General features: G+C 44.2%; 1 protein-coding gene across 2 annotated transcripts in view; it reads right to left on the bottom strand.

Moving 5' to 3' along the window:
• The window catches only part of ADGRG6 (adhesion G protein-coupled receptor G6), a 183,255-nt gene that overhangs the window by 76,193 nt on the left and 87,361 nt on the right, over window positions 1-19,701 (bottom strand). For both annotated transcript variants that reach the window (XM_054980842.1, XM_054980850.1), the window contains exon 6: window positions 11,392-11,472. In XM_054980842.1, coding sequence (XP_054836817.1) covers window positions 11,392-11,472 — 81 coding nt within the window. The remainder of the gene's footprint in view (window positions 1-11,391; window positions 11,473-19,701) is intronic.

Below are 19,701 nucleotides of genomic sequence, written 5' to 3'. Positions count from 1 at the left end.
GGCACTGGTCATTTTCAGTCATACCCTGTATTTTGTCATGCATGTATGTGAGCCCTAAGTGACATCAGAAACACCTTCTCAGAGTAAATTCTATTTCCGTAACAGTGAAAAGGAATTTTATACTTAAATTGGGTGAAAATACAGTGAATACATCTTAAATGAATCAAATGTAACAGGAAAGCTCTAAATATTATCTATAAAGCACAGCTAAAGGGTTTAATATCCACCACCAGAAAGCAAATTACAACATATTTCAGTAAGGTTAATACAGAAGATGATAGCTTTCTTGCCACCCTGAGGAGACTACAGAATGACAACATCCGAAAGGTCTTTTTTTTACTCCGACCTGTGATTTATTTTCTTCTTTAAAATTAAATACTTTTTTAAAAGATAGGTAACAGTTATAAGATGTCCATTCCCAGATTAAGAAACAAAACAGTTACAACATTTTTCTTATACTGAATTGTCCGAGGAGCGACCCCGCGCCCTCGGACTGGCCCTGCCCACATCCGCCCCTCGCCGGAAGCAGCCCACTGCAGAGCACTTACCCCAGCCAGGGGGCGGATGATGACATCGAGGTCGCATCCGCGCCCCGCGGCTCAGCTACAGGCCCACTGCTGCGGCGAGAGCTTGCTGCAGCTGCTTCGTTGCCGCCACGGGCCACAGAGAGATGGACGGGCGGCCAGATGACAAGGCGGTGGCTGCGGTGGTGGCCCAATCCACAGATCTGCCGGCAGGGCCGTGGCCGGGACGGAGGCTGTGGGGAGGGCGAAGACAGGCCGCCTGCGGCAGCGAGGTGCGGTGGAATGCCGGTGCAGGCGCCTCCGGCCGACAGAGGCATCACCTGCTGGAGACAGGGCAAGGAGGGCGGAGCCAGCACGGATCAGCCGGCCGCCCGGCCAGAGGCTGCCCTGCCCAGCCTCGGCCAGGAGGGGCTGGCCCAGCTGCCTGTCGGGGGGTGGGGCAGCAGCAGGGAGGAGGCCCAGGCCGACTAACCAATGGCCTGGGGGCCGGTGGGGCCAGGGGGCATGGCCATACCTGGCACAGTTGGTGGGGATGACCCTGGGGGCAGGGACATGGGAGAAGGGGTGGAGCTGGCCCTGATGGGAGACAGTATTTAGGAGGGCTCCAGATGCTGACCGAGGAGGAGGATGGCCAGTCTGCTCTGACGTTGAAGGAGCAGCTGGCCAGGTGGAGCCAATTGCTGACTAGCTCAGACGCAGGCCGCCCATTCTGAGACCTAAGGGGCAGAGCCCTCCATCAGCCGCCGGCACCCCAGGCCCTGACCGACCCTGTGGCCAGCTGAGGCCCCAGGACGGACCCGTCACAGACGCCCCACCCAGACCCATCACCTCCGTCACTGCCAGGGGGCGCCTCCACACCTGACAAAGTGATGGAGAATGTAGGCACGGATCTCACTGTAGGACGACCCTTGCCTCGCCTGCTGACGCCAACTGGGTGGACCAGGACCCGCACATACCTATGCCCGGCTGCCTTTAGACCTCCCCAACCAGGGCCGATGCATCAGACCCCACAACAGGGGCTAATGGATCAAGCCATGGCTGGAGCCACCAGGGCGGCCGCCCAACCTACCACCTCACCGGGGGTGGACCTGAGCCAGCTGGGGCAATGGATGGCTGAGCAACAGGTATGGCTCCTCCATGACCTGTCGGCACAGCAACAGGAGTCCCAGGCGACGCTTCTCCGAGGGCTGGCCCAGGCCCTGGGCGGGGCCCCAGGGGTGCCTCCACATGGCCCCACAGGTGAAACTGGGCGAGAGTGATGAAATGGACGCCTACCTGGAGGCCTTCGAGCAGATGGCCGAAGCCGCCCAGTGGCCCCAGGCCCAGTGGGCCTTCATCCTCGGGCCCTATCTGACGGGGGAGGTGCAAGCAGCCCTGAAGGCCCTACCCAAAGAGGAGAGCGCGGACTACCGATTGTTTAAAGCAGCCATGCTCGACCGCTATGAGGTTACTCCGGATTCCTACCGGCAGAAGTTTTGTGCCATCCCCTACCGGAAGGTCAATCAGCCCAGGACCCTGGTCAACGCTCTGCACGCCGCTGCCTATCGCTGGCTGCGGCCCATGATGGAGGGAGAGAAGGGGATCGTCGATCAGGTGGTCCTGGAGCAACTGCTTAACGTCCTCCCTTGGGACGGGATGTACCTGGCTTCCACCGGCACCTGCGGGCCGCTCAAGCCCTGGCGTTAACCCTGCCCGTGAAGGTACGAGACGCCGCCTCGCCACCTGGGCCCAGCATGGGAGCCAACCTACCCTACTGGCCCACAGATTCAGAGTTCGTCACCCGCCAGACATCGGATCCCACCCTCGAGAAGCTCCGGGACACGGTGGCAGTGAGTGAGGGAACCATGAGGGATGAGAGGAGGGCTGGGAGGTGGCCCTGGGTAATCCAGGAAGGGGGCGCGTGGTACCGCATCACCACAGCACGAGGCAAAGAGGTCCAACAGCTCTTGGTCCCCCAGGAATATCACGGAACGGTCCTCAGGCACACCCACGACCACAACTGGGATGGACACCAAGGACCAAACAACACCCTCGCCCAGGTGCTGGCCCAGTTCTTCTGGCCGTTGGTGGACCAGGACGTGAAGACCCACTGCTGGACCTGCGGAGCCTGTCAACGGACATCGGGGTGTCCAACGGACATCGTCGACCCCCTACTCTTCGCTGTGAGGGAGTCCCCCCAGGCATCAACAGGATTTACCCCCTTCGAACTGGTCTACGGCCGCAACCCCCGGGGATCTTGTAAATAGTGGAAGGGCAGTGGACCCCATGCCAGCCGCAACAAGGGCAGCCGGCGCCCAAATACGTCCGAGACCTCCGTGAGCGGCTGGAGACAGCCCGCGCGCAGGCAGGGCAGAATCTGGGGAAAGTCCAGGCCACACAGAAGGCTTGCTACGACCAAAGGGATCCGACTGCGGTCCTTCCAGGAGGGAGACCGTGTCCTGGTCAGCCGGCTAGTCTTTGGACCCACCAGACAGGGGGACCTGTGGCAGGGCCCGTTTCAGATGAGCCGAGTATTGGGGACCCACTTGTACAAAGTCCAGTGTGGGCCCACCCCCCGGCAGGCCAAGCACTTATATGTCAATGATCTGAAGGAATGGCGGGAGCGACCCGGGGGGGAGTGCCAACCGGCCAATGACCCCCTGGAACCCACAGAGGGCAAGCTCCCCTGGTCCACCCGGCAGCCCGCTGAAACCTCCCCAGGGATCGATGGGGCCTTGGATCCCCAGCAACAACAGCAAATCCTGGACTTATTGGCTGATATGCCTGGCTGCCTCTCTACCCGACCTGGCCACACCACGGCACCGGGGCAGGTCGCCCAGGCAACTTGGAGGCCGCTCCCCCGGAAGCAGTGGGAGGCCATGGCCCATGAGGTAGATGATCCAGCCCTCTAACAGCGAGTGGCGAAGCCCTATCGTCCTAGTCCCCAAACCGGATGGCTCGGTGCAGTTCTGCGTCGACTACAGAGAAGTCAACAAGGTGGCGAAATTCGATGCCTACCCCATGCCCCGAGCCAAGGTGCTCATCGATCAACTCAGAACCGCCAGTTACCTGTCCACGCTGGACCTCATGAAGGAGTACTAGCAGGTCCCCATGGCCCCGGGGGACTGGAAGAAGACCGCATTCGCCACCCCCCAAGGCCTGTTCGAGTTCCAGGTCATGCCGTTTCGGCTGCACGGTGCTACAGCCACCTTCCAACAGTTGGTCGATCGGGCCCTAGTGCAGTGCCGGGGATTCACCACGGCCTACATTGATGATAACCTCATCTACAGCCCCAACATGTGGTCGCACCTAGGTCACCTCCGGCAAGTACTTCAGGCCCTACGGGATGCAGGCCTGAAGGCCAATCCCACGAAAAGTCGGCTTGGATTCCAAGAACTGCAAGAACTGGCTTTCTAGTGGGGCGGGGCCAGCTATAACCCCTCCTGGATAAAGTTGCCACCCTTGAGGCCTGCCCGCAGCCGAGAACAAAGAAACAGCTGCGAGGCTTCCTGGGACTGGTGGGCTACTACAGTAAGTTTATCACCCAATACGCCAGCCGGGCCAGCCCCTAACCAACTGCTTGTGGAAAGACCAGCCCAACCGGGTGCTGTGGACGTCCCAGTGACAGCGTGCCTTTATGGACCTAAAGACTGCCCTATCGAAAGCCCCAGTCCTCCGCAATCCGGATTTCGATCGGCCCTTCGTACTTCAAACCGACGCATCAGACACCGGCCTCGGAACCGTGCTGTCGCAGGACTACGAGGGCCAGGAGCATCCCATCCTCTTCATCAGCCAGAAATTGCAGCCCGCCGAGAGGAAGTATGCTGTCGTTGAAAAAGAAGCCCTGGCCATGAAGTGGGCTGTCGGGGCGCTCCAGTATTACCTTGCAACAATCCCTTCACCCTTGTGACTGACCACGCCCCCCTCCTCTGGATGTCCTGGCTGAAGGATCATAATGCAAGGTCCTAAGGTGGTACCTCTCACTTCTACCTTTCAGTTTTACAATATGCCACCGGCCAGGGAAGCTGCGCGCCAATGCCGACTTCCTCTCCCAGATGTTCGCCAGTGACTCCAGCCCAGACGCAACGCCAAGGGGAGGGGTGTGTCCGAGGAGTGGCCCCCGCGCCCTCGGACTGGCCCTGCCCCTTCCCGCCCCTCGCTGGGAGCAGCCCACCACCCAGCACCTACCCTGGCCCGGGGGCGGATGACGACGTTGAGGCCATGGCCGCGGCCGCACCCCGCGGCCCAGCTACAGGCCCACGCCACGTCGAGAGCTTGCTGCCACCGCTGTGCCACCGCCACAGGCCACAGGGAGATGGACGGGTGGCCAGACAACAAGGTGGCAGCCGCGGCGGCAGCCTGACCCACGGATCCACCGGCAGGGCCATGGCCGGGACAGAGGCTGCGGGGAGGGCGAAGACAGGCTGCCCGTGGCAGCGAGGCGTGGTGGAATGCCGGTGCAGACGCCTCCAGCCGACAGGGGCGTCGCCTGCTGGAGACAGGGCAAGGAGGGCGGAGCCAGCACGGATCAGCCGGCCGCCCGGCCAGAGGCCGCCCCACCCAGCCTCACCCAGGAGGGGCTGGCCCAGCTGCCTCTCGGGGGGTGGGCGGCAGCAGGGAGGAGGGGAGGAGGCCCAGGCCGACTAACCAATGGCCTGGGGGCTGGTGGGGCCAGTGGGCGTGGCCGCACGTGGCACAGGTGGTGGGGATGACCCTGGGGGCAGGGACATGGGAGAAGGGGTGGAGCTGGCCCTGATGGGAGACGGTATTTAGGAGGGCTCCAGATGCTGGCCGAGGAGGAGGATGGCCAGTCTGCCCTGACACTGAAGGAGCAGCTGGCCAGGTGGAGCCAATTGCTGACTGGCTGCGCCAGCTCAGACACAGGCCACCCATTCTGAGGCCTAAGGGGCAGAGCCCTCCACCAGCTGCCGGCACCCCAGGCCCTGGCCGACCCTGTGGCCGGCTGAGGCCCCAGGACGGACTCATCGCAGACGCCCAGACCCATTGCCTCCGCCGCCACCAGGGGGCGCCTCCATGCCTGACATGAATATTTTCTACATTCTCCAAATATATTCTGGACATTTACTAAAATAAAACCAATTGTTCAAAAAAACTACAGCAGCCCAAACCAAAGATATGGTTTTGCAGAAGTTCTTATGCATCTCCTGATCTTTTCATTCCTGATCAACAACAGTGACAGGCAGGGCTTTTTTTCTGGGAAAAGAGGCGGTGGAACTCAGTGGGTTGACCTTGGAGAAAATGGTCACATGGCTGGTGGCCCCACCCTCGATCTCCAGACAGAGGGGAGTTGAGATTGCCCTCTGAACCACTTGGCACGGAGGGCAATCTCAACTCCCCTCTGTCTGGAGATCAGGGGTGGGGCCACCAGCCATGTGCCCATTTTCAAGAGGTTCTGGAACTCCGTTCCCCTGTGTTCCCCCTGAAAAAAAGCCCTGGTGACAGGGGAGGAAAGTATATATTGATTCCATGATGTGGATCCTTGGGTCAAACATGAGGAAAGCATCTCAGTGTGGATGCCAACATACAGCAGGCCTATGTATTCACGGGAAAGATGATTCTCACATACTTTTCCCCTTACTTAAACAAGCTGCATTTCTAATGTCCTTGCTATCATTGAAAACAAAGCTAAATAATGTCAATGGAAAGAATCAGTAAATCAATGACATCTGATTAACTGTCATAGTAGTCTCCTCAGAATTCTATTGGTTAGTAAATGAGCTATCTGTGATTGAAGCTGCATACTAAAATGATATACTATGAAGATGATTTTTAATGGTACAAATGCATTCCTAATCTAGTTCAGTTACTGTATAGCTTATAATATTAAATATTAATCTAATCTAGGCCCAGCTATTTCTAAATCCATTCTACAAAATAGAGCAAATGGAATGATTTTTAAATCAACATCTAGCTTCACATTTTGACATACTGTGGTTGAGCTCAGGTCCACACGAGCAGCCCCAGTCAATGAAGGAGTTACATAAAAAACAAGACAGAACAAATTTGGGAGAGTTGGTACTAGTATGCAGAGTTGTGTAGGGTGTGATATTTTGGCTTGTTCCATTTAGAACATTGGCTGGCAAGTTTTCATGAGGTGACATTTCAGGATCTGACACTGATGCGGACCGTTGGGGATGTAAGGCGGAATGATGGAAAGTTGTTCCTGTAATTACTTCTGTGCTCTTTAATGTATTTCTATTAAAATGATGAATATGTTCAAAATAAGAAGATAATTGATCAATTGTATTGGTAACTACTGAAAACGCTGTTGATTCCAAAAGGGAAGAGTAGTTTTCCACTTTTTCATAATCCAAGTAATCGTCAAAAGATGTTGAAACTATCCATATGTACAAATCTGAAGCCTGAACATTACTAGGATTTAAAGGAGACAACGCTGTGTCATCAGCATGCTGGGTAGAATAGTGATTGACCTTCTGAACTGATTCTTTTGCTAAAACTGCAGATATATTAGAATCACCACTTGTATTATCCACATCACCATCTAAATGATCTCGCTGAATGGAAGATATTAGTTTGCTTTTTGGATCTTCTGCATATTGTTTATCATTTTCAGTTAGATAGCTTTCATTCAGTAGATTTGTTTGCACGTTTAACCCTTTCTTCCATGAAGAGTCTGAGTTAGGAGAGTTTTGATCAAGGTCACTTAGAAGAATATATGGGACTGAAGATACAGAACTTATCTTTATTGCTGAGAAGTTGACAAGTTGTGTACTTCTGATTTGGGATTCTAGAATATGAGTTGGTGCCAATTCCAAAGGTTGCTTTCCTAGAAAAGCATTATTCCCAAATGAGTATCCTTTATTGTTAATATTATCAGAAGCACTTGTTAACTGATTACTCTGTATGTCCATATATATAGTCTGAGACTGTGGAGGTATAAGAGCAATTGCTGGACTCCATGCAGATTTGTCCTTTATGCAGCCGTGATGACTACTTTCTGTACATGAAGGCTCAAAATATGATGTTAAAATTTCATTGTAAGAAGGGGAGGCATCCATTACATACCCAAGTGCTATTTCATCCAATCTTTGTCGCATTGTTAAACCTGCAATATCTTTCAGCCTATCAGTGAGTGTTACACGTGACATTTCAGAAGCACCTATTTGTAAATGTAAGGAAGGCTGAATCGTCATCACAGGTATTTCCAATGAAGTCAAAGGAAAATGAAGCAGAGGGCCATCATTCATGGGCACACTTGTGTTTAGAAAAAGGACTGTTTTTGTTTCCAGGGGTGGTATTTTTTCTGTTCTTTCTGAAACCCTTGATGAGAACACTGGAACAATTGAACTAAATTTCTTTCTTTCTTTTTCCAACATGATAGTAGATGTATTTATTTTTTTAGCTCCTTTATCCAGTGTGCTATTATTAGTGATTGTTTGCGCTGAGAGTTCATCTGTCTGTATGGGCGAACCAGAAAAGGGAGCTCTCTCTCCTAGGAAATCAAATGGCTGACTAAATGAGAACAACCACTTTTCTAAAGATTCCTCAAATGGCACTACCGGGTCTTGTGCCAAAATCCAATTTCTCAATGAAGCGGTATTATCTACATAGTGCGTAGGAAGACTTAAGTAACCTGGCTTCAAGAACTTGCTTTTAACAATGTTTTTAATATCAGAGGTGAGAAAAACATTATTTGAATAATAATATGTACTGTTTTTTAAATATTCAGCACCTGGAAGTATATTTGGTGTCAAACTGACATTTTCCAAGTCAATTAAAGAAGCGGGTATATGATTGATGTAAGAAATAAATGTACTTAGGAGTCCAAGTTCATCTCCTGGAGAAGAGGCCTCTTCATATGAATGTTCAAGCTGTTCCATTAGAGGCTTAAGAATTACTAAACCATCTACTGGAGTAACCACATTCAACATTTCTTGATACAAAGACGAATGAGAAATGGTATCATAAATTTCTGAACTTATCTCTCTTGCTTTTAATAACATTGCTGATACATTTTGCAATTCTGTACTGTAGTCCACTGACTGAAGAATTTCTGTTGGCTGGGTGATTGGAATAATATCTGGAAACCTTGCTTTGATGTTTTGTAAGGAACCAGAAGGATTTGCACTCTGTTTTAAAATTTGTTTTTTAAATCGTGCTGAATTATATTCTCTGATGTAGTTCTCTGATGTAGACTGTAGAGCATCCATGATAAAAAAGCCATTCCTGGCGGAACCCTCTTCCAGAAGCCTCTTAGTGGGTTCCAGATAGATGTTTTCAAATGATCTTTCTATTAAGTCTAGACTGGTTTCCTTGGAAAGAGCAGAAGAAGACTGGATAGAAAAAGAATGATGATTTTCTTCCAGAATTCCAGATATGACATGACTGTAAAATGCAATTTCATTCCATGCACTCATAGACTGTAGTACACTGTAAGTATTTTTATATAAAAAAGAGAATACATCACTGTTAGATGATAATTTCCACTGAAGTTCTTTTGTAGGTTCATTAAGATTATCCTTGATCATAAGAGAAGAAAATACTGGATCTGATTTAGTATGTTCTATCTGAGGAGCCCAAGTCCACATTGGTCCAGTGTGAATACTTTTACTCTCTTGAAGAGGAGGGACCATGTTTCTGATATGACCAAGCGGCATAGTTGGTATTTCTCTTGGATTACCCTTTTCACTTTGTAAGATGTTAGAATGCCCTGAAGTGTTATTAAAGGTTGGATAATTTATAGAAGAATTATTGTCCATATACACTAATTCTGTAGAACCAACCAAGATATTAACTTGAGTTTCCACAGGAGCAGAAGATATAATTTCAGGGGTAGTCAGAAGGAAATAATTGAATGCATTTTTTCTATCTGGGCTTTGCTCCTCTGATGATATAGATTTACTGGTATGGAGAGGTCTCTGCTTCACAGGCCAAACTATTGGGGTTGAGATAATTCCCATGTTTTTAACCCCTCTTATTTTAGAATCTTCCTGCCCATGCAGTAATGGCTGAGAAAAATCTGCTGAATCTCTCTTCACTCTGATGGCCACAGCAGGATCTTTCAATTCCTGCAGGTCTAAATGTGGTAAGCCATACAATTAATAGAAGAAAAACATTATTTATGAAAATCAACTTATTTTCCCTCAGGCCAGGCAACAAGAGACTGATTGAGGGAAGGAATTCCAATTTATTTCAATAGGAACTGCATACAGTTTCATTAAGTTCAGCTGATGTACAGAAGGTAGCTGAAGAAGAGAGCTTTGACGCTCAAAAACTTATATCTTGAAAATCTTGTTGGTCTTTAAGGTGCTACTGGACTCAAATCTTGCAGACATACAGAGACTTCTAAAACACAAAAGTGGCTTTGAACACCTCAGCTTTATTCTACTTAATGTGAATTTCGGCAGTTCCCATTGACTTAAATGATCCAATATTTAATTTGACTTTGATTCTTTTAAACCCTGTTGTAACCTGCACAAAAAACAATTGTTCAAAAAAGCACTTCAGAACTATTCAAGCCTACATAGCACACACATTTCTTAAAAATGCAAAAATGTTGACTTATTCATGCAGGCTCAAATAAAAAATTAACATCTAATTAGAAATAAATGTTTTGTGCATGTTTGTGACAAGATTGTAACTTCCTATGTGCAGCTCTTACATGCCCTGATACAACTTCAGCACTGTACATGACCTGGCCCTGCACTCTGACAACCTGTTTTTCACCACGTATAAGTAACCAAGGAAGGGGAAGGGGAGTCATTATACAATTACATTTAGTCATGGCAAATTTTGAATGTATTTTTATATTAGCTTAATGTAATTTTAAACTAATGTATTAAACTAATTCCAAATGTACTGTTTAGATAAGTTTGTATAATCTTTTATTAGGCACTTTCTATTTTCATACATTTTCTTTTAAATAAAATCTCTATTAAAAAAATTAAAAACCCTGTTTTTCATCAAGGATTTGCTTGGTCTCTTCTAGTGATACCCTGCTGATTTCTGTCAAGTACTGCTCTTACGTGATTGTGCTGATGTGGTCTTGACTGAATGCCCTGCCATGGATCTATTCCCTATGCTTGCCTATTCCATCCTGAACCCTTTTACCATCTCCTTTCTTGGCTCCTATATTACAATTTGGGCTTTCTTCCATTTTTTCCTCTGGGAATCTACAGCTCTCTGCCCATTATTTTAATGCCCTCAATCTTCTATTTATTCAAGGTTTTGGTGTTTTCTTAATTCTGTATTTGTCTTCTTTCCTATTGTTGCCATAGTCTGATTCTACACTTCATAAGTGTGCTTATATTCGACAATAACTCAGAGGTAATTCCTGGTCTTGGTGTGTTTTCCAACTCTACCTTGGAATATCTTACCCTCTGGCTCTAGAACTTAGTTTTCCAATCTTGGCCACTGTCAGCATCTGGTATCCAAATAGATGTGACATGTTTAGTACTTATCATACACATGGAATGATCCAAATTTGAAGAGGAAAAGTTAGCTATCAATGAAATGTGTTCTTTATCAAATATTTTCACTTGTGTTTATAAACCTCATGATGGAGCTGAACAATCTGAGATTCCAATTCTCAAATAAAAGTTTTATCAAACTAAGAACAAGAACACAAAAATGAGATAGCCCAAAGTCATAAAGGTGTCAAGGTTGAAATAAATGTAGCAGTATTATGATAAGCCCCTGAAACTAAGGCATCTCTCTATTCTGGAAATATGCTCGGTTTTCTTCCATAAATTTATACTTATTCATCACAAACAGTTAACATTGCTAGTAGATTCAGGATGTGTCACCATTACATTATATCTGACACACACAATTTCACAAGGTAACTTAAAAAGCAATAAAACTTCTGAGTTACATAATAAGGCAAATGTAACTTGGAATTTCTTACCATTCTTTTGTTTATCGGTTCTGTTAGTATCAGGCATGTTAGTGGTAACAGTGGGTGATGTAATAGTGGAATTTACAGTAGCTGGTAACAAAGATGAGAAATAAGTGAACTTGTATGGAACATGAATGTTAATAAGACAGGCAATGGAAATAATGTATGCAAACATAAACAGGGAACAGAGGAGGCTGTCTATAAAACTACCGGTCAAGCAACAAAATGTCCATACATTAACATTTAATGAACAGCAGACAAAACCTGGGTTCAAATTCCATCTTAGCCTACTTTTCCAGATTACCTTGAGCAAGTTTAATTTCCTAGCCTATAAAAAAGAACTTCCTTAAAAGAGGATGAACGACATAATGAAGCTGAACTTACCCTATTTTAAGATTAGATAGGCAGTGTGTCAATCTAACACCACATTCCTAGATACAATTGTGCCATTGATTAAATGGGCCTTGTTTCATAGTAATATATTTACACTTGGGGTATAAATAGACCAAATAATCAAACAAATTCATATTTGTTGCCTGGAAATAGTCACTTGCTGTTGTAATAGTTGCAATGTCAGCCCTTGTGTGACTATGAAAATTCTGAATCATCTGCTTTTAGGGAACTTAAAAACATTTGTTTACAAACATAAAAATAGCATCTATTGAGCACTCCTCACATAAGAGTCTAATTAAATTCTCTAGACTTGGTATAATAAACAGAACTGAAATCATAAATGAATATTTGCAAAGAATACATTTTCAAAGTGTTGCTTGGGATTTTAGCAGTCCAGTTCCCTCTGGTATTCAGGGAAATCACCACACATAAAATTTCAAAGGTTACCACAAAGGAAACATTTAAAAAGTCATACACTGTTAGCCAAGGCAAAGAAGGAATATTTATAAGAGCTCATCATCTTATAGCATGAGTGTATACAGATAAAACAAATGAAGGCATTTGAAAGATCGGCTCCATCCCATATCTTGAAGAAATTCATACTTCCGCAAAAGAGAACAAAATTCATCAGGTTTCTTTAGATACAACATAAATAATTATAATTAGTTCTCAGTCAACAAAGCACTGATTTTATTTAGTTTTTTTCTCTTCAATAGGATCTGCAGAGGAACTTGGCTCTAACAATTGCCCAGAAGTCATCTCTGCAAAAGTTATTGTCGGGGACGGCGATTGAGAAATACTCCAAATGTAACAGTATGTTTACAAAGCTGCTGGGGTGAGGGGAGCAGGGAATTGTGGAATGTATACCACATGGCACACACATATTGACCTTAATTTTACCTCCATATTCCATATTATTATAAACTGTTAGTTATCAGTCTCTTAATAAATTCTCCTACCATAAATTCTTAATTTCCAGGTGATCAAAGCCCCTAAAAGCTTAATAATAATATAATAACATTCAATTTATACACCGCCCTTGAGGACAACTTAATGCCCACTCAGAGCGGTTAACAAAGTATGTTATTATTATCCCCACAACAATCACCCTGTGAGGTGGGTGGGGCTGAGAGAACTCCAGAGAGCCGTGACTAGTCCAAGGTCACCCAGCTGGCTTCAAGTGGAGGAGTGGGGAATCAAACCCAGCTCTCCAGATTAGAGTCCAGTCACTCTTAACCACTACACCAAACTGGCTCAGTTTCCTGGATTGGAAGAGAGGGAGGAATCTCACCACCCAGGATTATACAAGTAAAATGGGTATAATCAAGCCAATTTCCCATACTCCTCCTGTTTAATATTTAGCTAATGCTTTCAACACTGCATGGCTCCTGGAGTGCAAAGGATATGTTTTTTTTTTAATTCTTCCTCTTCTCTCTTTTGAATTTACGATTTCTTGGTTGTCCTTCAAGTAAGCAAAAAGTCTTATCTTATCTTTGGGTTGCCCTCATTTGCTGCCGGACAGATAGCCATGGGATCATCATCAGTACTACAAAGACAATGTTTGAGACAGACTACAAAAAAACAACAAAAAACTTTAACTTCAAAACAGGACAACAGGGGCCTAGATCCTTGCATACATTTAAATTAATTGACCTGCGGGACTTCCGGTTTGGGATTCATGGAGGTCTAACGCAGCTCCATTTGCGGAGCTGACCGGACTGCCGTTTTAACCGGCCGGTGGGGTGAAAATAGCCCGCGGCCGACTGCTCTCAGGCGGGGAGCAGGCAAAGAACGCTCAAGACCCTAGGGTGAGCTAGATCTCGGATGAGGGGGGGCTCTACACAACGGGTCCCCTCCCGATCCTTGAGGTCCCACCTTGCGACGGGTCGGCTACAATCTCTGCGGCAGTTTTGGGGCCAATTCGGCTGGCATAAGACCTACATACCCAAGCTTCGATTGGGGGAAGAAGCTGAGAGGAGAACTTAAAATCGAAACAGCGATTACAACCCGAGAAAAGTGAAGAGAAGGTAAAGATCATTATCTTCTGATACGGGACAGATTGATAAAAACAGAGAGGAAAAAAAGTAGATTTTTAAACTGCAACAGACTAGCGAAAAGGAGGGGAAGACTCGGCAGGAGTTGTATTTGAAAAGAGACTAAGTTTAAAGAAGTTATTAAAGAAATCGGACTATTGTTTTGAATACCTGTGGCTTTGGAGCTGTGAGAAAAAGACACCATCGCGAGATCTGCTGTGGGAAGACGGGAGACAGGAAGTGCGTAATAACAATAGAGCGGCTGGAGAGAAGCGTCCCTTGCCGGAGGGCAGGAAGTAGGGAATCGCCATTTTTGAAAAGGGAAGGGTCGCGGCTTCAGCGGAAAAGGAAGCAGGCCATCTTGGATTATAAAATCATAGAGAAACCATAGAGAAAAGACGCCCGACATATTGGACTCTTTAAAATTTAATTTTTGCTAGAAGACCGGGACATTTAAAACAGAAAAACGTTAAATTTTACGCCACGGAGTTAAGGAAGAGAGCGGATTCGTGGGAGCGAGCTAAAGCAAGCCCCACGATGTCAAAAAAAGAGTGGCAATCGGCAATAGAAAACCTGGATAAAAACCTGGATAAAAAACTTTTAGATATGATTAAAGAACTTAAGGACACGAAATTGGAGCTGATAAAAGAGGTAAAAGAGGTTACACAGACAGTAAAATCGGAGCTGTCAGAAGTGAAAAAAGGTATGGAAACAATACGAAGTGAATTACAAGGAACGCAGCAGAGAGTTAAAACAGTAGAAGACGCGATGGAGAATTTAGCAGACACGCAACAAACAGAGATGAGATTGGTGAAGGGGAGAATGTCAGTTGCAGAAACTAAACATATGGAGAAGCAGCTACGTTTTCGTGGCTTGCCAGAAGTGGAAGGAAAGTCAGCGCAAGAACAGATGACTGAGGTGTTGGCTGAATACCTGGGGAAGGAGGAGGAGGAAGTTGTGGCTATCCTAGATGTGGCATACCGTGTGAATTCGAGAATTGCAACCCAGAGGAAATTACCAAGAGATGTGATTGTGCAGTTTACAACACGAAATATGAAAGAGAGGATTGTGACAAAACAGTTTCAAGATCCATTGGAGATTGATGGCAAGACGATCATTATAATGAAGGAACTGCCCAGATCAGTGTTATTAGATCGGAAAAAATACAAAGTGCTAATTCAGATTTTGAAGGACATGAAAATCAGGTACAGATGGGAGTTACCAGAAGGAGTGTCCTTTGAGTTTGGAGGGGCCAAAAAACGCATTAGATCTGAGCGAGAGATGGAGCGATTTATTAAGGACAATGAAAAAGACTTACCAACAAGATTATGAGTATGGAGTGTAAAGTATTATCTTGGAATGTAAATGGACTAAACTCACCGAATAAGAGGAAAAACATTTTTCACTGGCTACTAAAACAAAAATGTGACATTGTTTGTTTGCAAGAGACCCATATTAGAAAACAGGATGTAAAATATTTAAAATCTGGAAAACTGGGCAAAGAATTTGTAGCGGCCTCTAATAAGAAAAAAAGAGGAGTGGTGCTGTACATAAAAGAGGAGCTACAGCCAAAATTTGTTATGAGAGATGTGGAAGCTAGATTTGTAGCAGTGGAATGTATTTGGAATTTAAAGAGAGTGTTGGTAGTCGGACTTTATGCACCTAACGGTGCAAAAGAAAGCTTCTTTGAGGACTTGAGGAAGCATTTAGACGATTTTGCATATGACCAGATAATTCTTGCTGGAGACTTCAATGGAGTGACAGACTTGGAACTAGATAAAAAGACTACAACGGCACAAAAGAAAAGAGGACTATTACCAAAGCTTTTTTTTGAGTTGATTCAACAAGAGACTCTCGAAGATGTATGGAGGAGAGAATATCCTAAAAGCAGACAGTTTACTTTTTATTCTGCAAGGCATTCTACATTATCAAGAATTGATATGATCTGGGCCTCAAAAGACTTAGCGTTATGGACTAAGGAGGTAGAAATAATGCCGATGGTAGGCTCAGATCACAACCCAATTATGTGGAAATTTGGAAAAAGGAGAAAAAGGAAAGCATGGAGAATAAATGAGGACTTGTTACAGGAAAGAGAGAATATGGAAATATTGAGAAGAGAGACAAAGTTTTTCATACAATACAACGTGAATAAAGAAGTACCAACCAATAAAGTCTGGGATGCTTACAAGGCGGTTATAAGGGGCATACTAATGGACTTAAATGGTAGAGCAAGAAAGAAGAAAGAGGAGAAAAGACAAGAGATTGAGGAGAAAATAAAAGCCAAAGAAATACAGCTAAAAAAGAGATCAGGGAAAAAGAAAGTATACCAGGAAATTAAAATACTTCAAGAACAGCTAACAGCAATGAGTAATAAAGAATTGGAGTGGAATCTTAAAAGACTGAATCAAAAAGCGTTTGAGGGCGCTAATAAACCTGGGAAGTACCTGGCATGGCAATTGAAGAAGAAAAGGGAAAAGAAAATAATAAATAAAATCTGTGAAGACAACAAAACGTATTTGGAGCAGACTACCATTAGTAGAGCCTTTTATAAATTCTACGCTAAGCTGTATAATAAAAAAGAAGTAAATAAAGAATCAATAGCGTTATATTTGGAGAAAACCAAACTTCCAGAAATCTCGGAAGCTTGGAGAAATAAGTTGAACAGTGAAGTAACTGACGAGGAAATAAGTAAGGCAATACAATCTGCAAATCTAGGAAAGGCGCCAGAGCCAGATGGACTTACGGCTAAATTTTATAAGACAATGGCTAATGAACTGGCACCATTCCTAAAAGAGGTGATGAATGGGGTTTTAAGGGATCAAAGGATTCCAGACACTTGGAGTGAAGCGAACATATCATTGATCCCAAAAGAGGGCCAAGACCTGACTAACGTGAAAAATTATAGACCTATATGGCTACTCAATAATGACTATAAAATTTTTGCGAAGATATTGGCGGAGAGATTGAAGGGGTGGCTCTCGGAAGTTATAGAGGAGGAACAAGCAGGCTTTTTGCCAGACAGACAAATAAGAGACAATTTAAGGACAGTGATCAATGCTATTGAATATTATGACAAGCGTTGTGACAAAGAGGTTGGTTTCTTCTTTGTAGACGCTGAAAAAGCGTTTGACAATTTAAACTGGGACTTTATGTTTGCCACTATGGAAAAGCTACAATTGGGAGAAAGATTCATCAGAGCAATTAAGGAAATTTACAGAGACCAGACTGCAGCAATCGTGGTGAATGATGAATTGACCAAGAAATTGACGATAAGTAAAGGAACAAGACAAGGTTGCCCGTTATCTCCATTGTTGTTCATTCTAGTATTCTAGATTCTGATGATACAAATACATTCTATCATCTAGATTCTGATGATACAAATACGTCAAGATGAGGAAATTCGTGGAATAAAAATAAAGGACTATTCATATAAGGTCAGAGCATTTGCGGATGACATAATGTTAATTGTAGAGGACCCATTGGAGAACATGCCAAGAGTGATAGATAAGATCAAGGAGTTTGGAGACTTGGCAGGTTTTTATATTAACAAAAAGAAGTCAAAGATATTATGTAAAAATATGACTAAGCAGAAACAACAATTATTAATGGAAACAACAGACTGTGAAGTAACAAGTAAAGTGAAATATTTGGGAGTCGAATTAACTGCAAAGAACATAGATCTATTCAAAAACAATTATGAAAAACTATGGACTCAGATAGAGAGAGACTTGATTAAATGGAATAGACTGAATTTGTCATGGTTGGGTAGGATGGCAGCAGTTAAGATGAATGTGTTACCAAGAGTAATGTTTTTGCTACAGACAATACCAATCATCAGAGACTCTAAACAATTTGAAAAATGGCAGAGGAAAATATCAGATTTTGTTTGGGCAGGCAAGAAGCCTCGAGTGAAAGTGAAAGTTTTACAAGATGCAAAGGAAAGAGGCGGAATGCAACTGCCCAATCTGAGACTTTATCATGATGCAATCTGCCTAGTTTGGTTGAAAGAATGGATGACATTAAAGAACAAGAAACTATTAGCCCTAGAGGGATATAAAAAAATATTTGGATGGCACGCATATTTATGGCATGACAAGGTAAAGGTCAACTCGATGTTCCTGCATCACTTTGTACGGAGAAGTCTATACATAATCTGGAAGAAGTACAGAATTTATCTACAAGAAGGAACTCCTTTGTGGGTGGTTCCGTATGAGGTGATAGACCCGAGAGCTGTTGATAATGAACAACAATGTTTAACGTACAAAGAAATAACTAAAACTGAAGCATCCAAACTCAGAATAAAGACGCAAGAGGAACTATCACCTAACTATGACTGGTTCCAGTATAGACAGATCAGAGACTTATATAATTCGGACTCTGTAAAGGGAGGAATACGAATAGAGAATTCGGAACTAGAGCAGACCCTTCTTATAGAAGATAAGAAAAGAATATCCAAGGTATACCAAGTACTGCTGAAGTGGTATACCGAGGATGAGACAGTTAAAACACAAATGGTGAAATGGGCTATAAACTTTAATAAAGAAATAACAATGGAGGCATGGGAATACTTGTGGAAAACTACAATGAAGACAACGACATGTACTAATATCAAAGAGAACATCTACAAAATGATCTATCGTTGGTACATGACACCAAAGAAGATTGCGCTAGGGAATTTGAATACTTCTGATAAATGCTGGAAATGTAAGAAGCATGAGGGCTCCCTCTATCATATGTGGTGGTCGTGTGAGGTAGCCAGGCAGTACTGGGGGGAAATAATAAGAGAAATGAGTGAAATTTTACAGTTTCAAATTAATAAGAACCCAGAACTCCTGCTACTGAACTTGGGAATGGAGGGAATTCCAGCCCAATACAGGACGTTGATATTTTATATGACAGCAGCAGCTAGACTTTTGTATGCGCAAAAATGGAAAGTACAAGAAGTGCCAACTATTGAAGATTGGATTTACAAATTGCTGTATATGGCTGAAATGGATAAGATGACAAGAAAACTGAGAGATCTGGACTCAGGGCAGTTCAACACAGACTGGGAGAAGCTGAAACAACACCTGGAGAAGAAATGGGAGGTGGGAGGAAAACTGTGGCAGTTTGAGAACTACTGAAGTACTGAAGTAGAGGGGGGAGACTTTACCGGGGGGAGAAGAGATAAATGTGAATTAATAAGCAGTCAGATTAATAGATTGACATATATATAGATATATATAGGTTAACAAACAGAACATAGATAGAAAATAATTAACTATAAGGATTAAATATAAGGATTGATTAACTAACAATATTTTCTTTTTTTTTTGGTAAGTTTTGTACCAAACTGAATGTCTGAAGATATAGATGAGTCAAATTGATTGACTACGTGATGAGAGATATATAGAATTATTACAAAAAGATAGAATGAGTAATATATAGAGAATAAGTTAAATTGTTTGATATAAATGAATGTAGGATTTATATGGTTTATGATATATAGAAATATTTGAAGTTAAAAAATGGGATAAATTGTTTATCTAAGATGGAAACAGACTTACAGTTTGGGCATATAATGTTAAAAATAGTTAAGGATGTACTGCTTAGAATAATGGAGAATATATATTTGTTTTAGATAGAGGAAGCTAATAAAAGTAAGGGAAAGGGGACAAAGGGCTGGAAAGCTGTTGGAAGTCAACAAAAAGGGGGGGGAAAGGGAGGGGGTTAGAGATGAAAAAATTGGGGAAAATTGAATGTAAATGTAAAAATAATGGATTCTAACCCAATAAAAAACTTTTTCAAAAAAAATAAATTAATTAATTGACCTGCAACAGTAAGCAATGGTTTCCTTTACTTTTCATTGAGAACAGTGTAACACTGAGCATCCTTTCTGTTTCATGTGATAAAA

The sequence above is a fragment of the Eublepharis macularius genome, chromosome 1, assembly GCF_028583425.1.
Source record: "Eublepharis macularius isolate TG4126 chromosome 1, MPM_Emac_v1.0, whole genome shotgun sequence".
In the NCBI taxonomy this organism is placed as follows: Eukaryota; Metazoa; Chordata; class Lepidosauria; order Squamata; family Eublepharidae; genus Eublepharis; species Eublepharis macularius.
The sequence above is the reverse complement of the archived record's forward strand: the minus strand, read 5'-3'. Positions and strand labels throughout refer to the sequence as shown.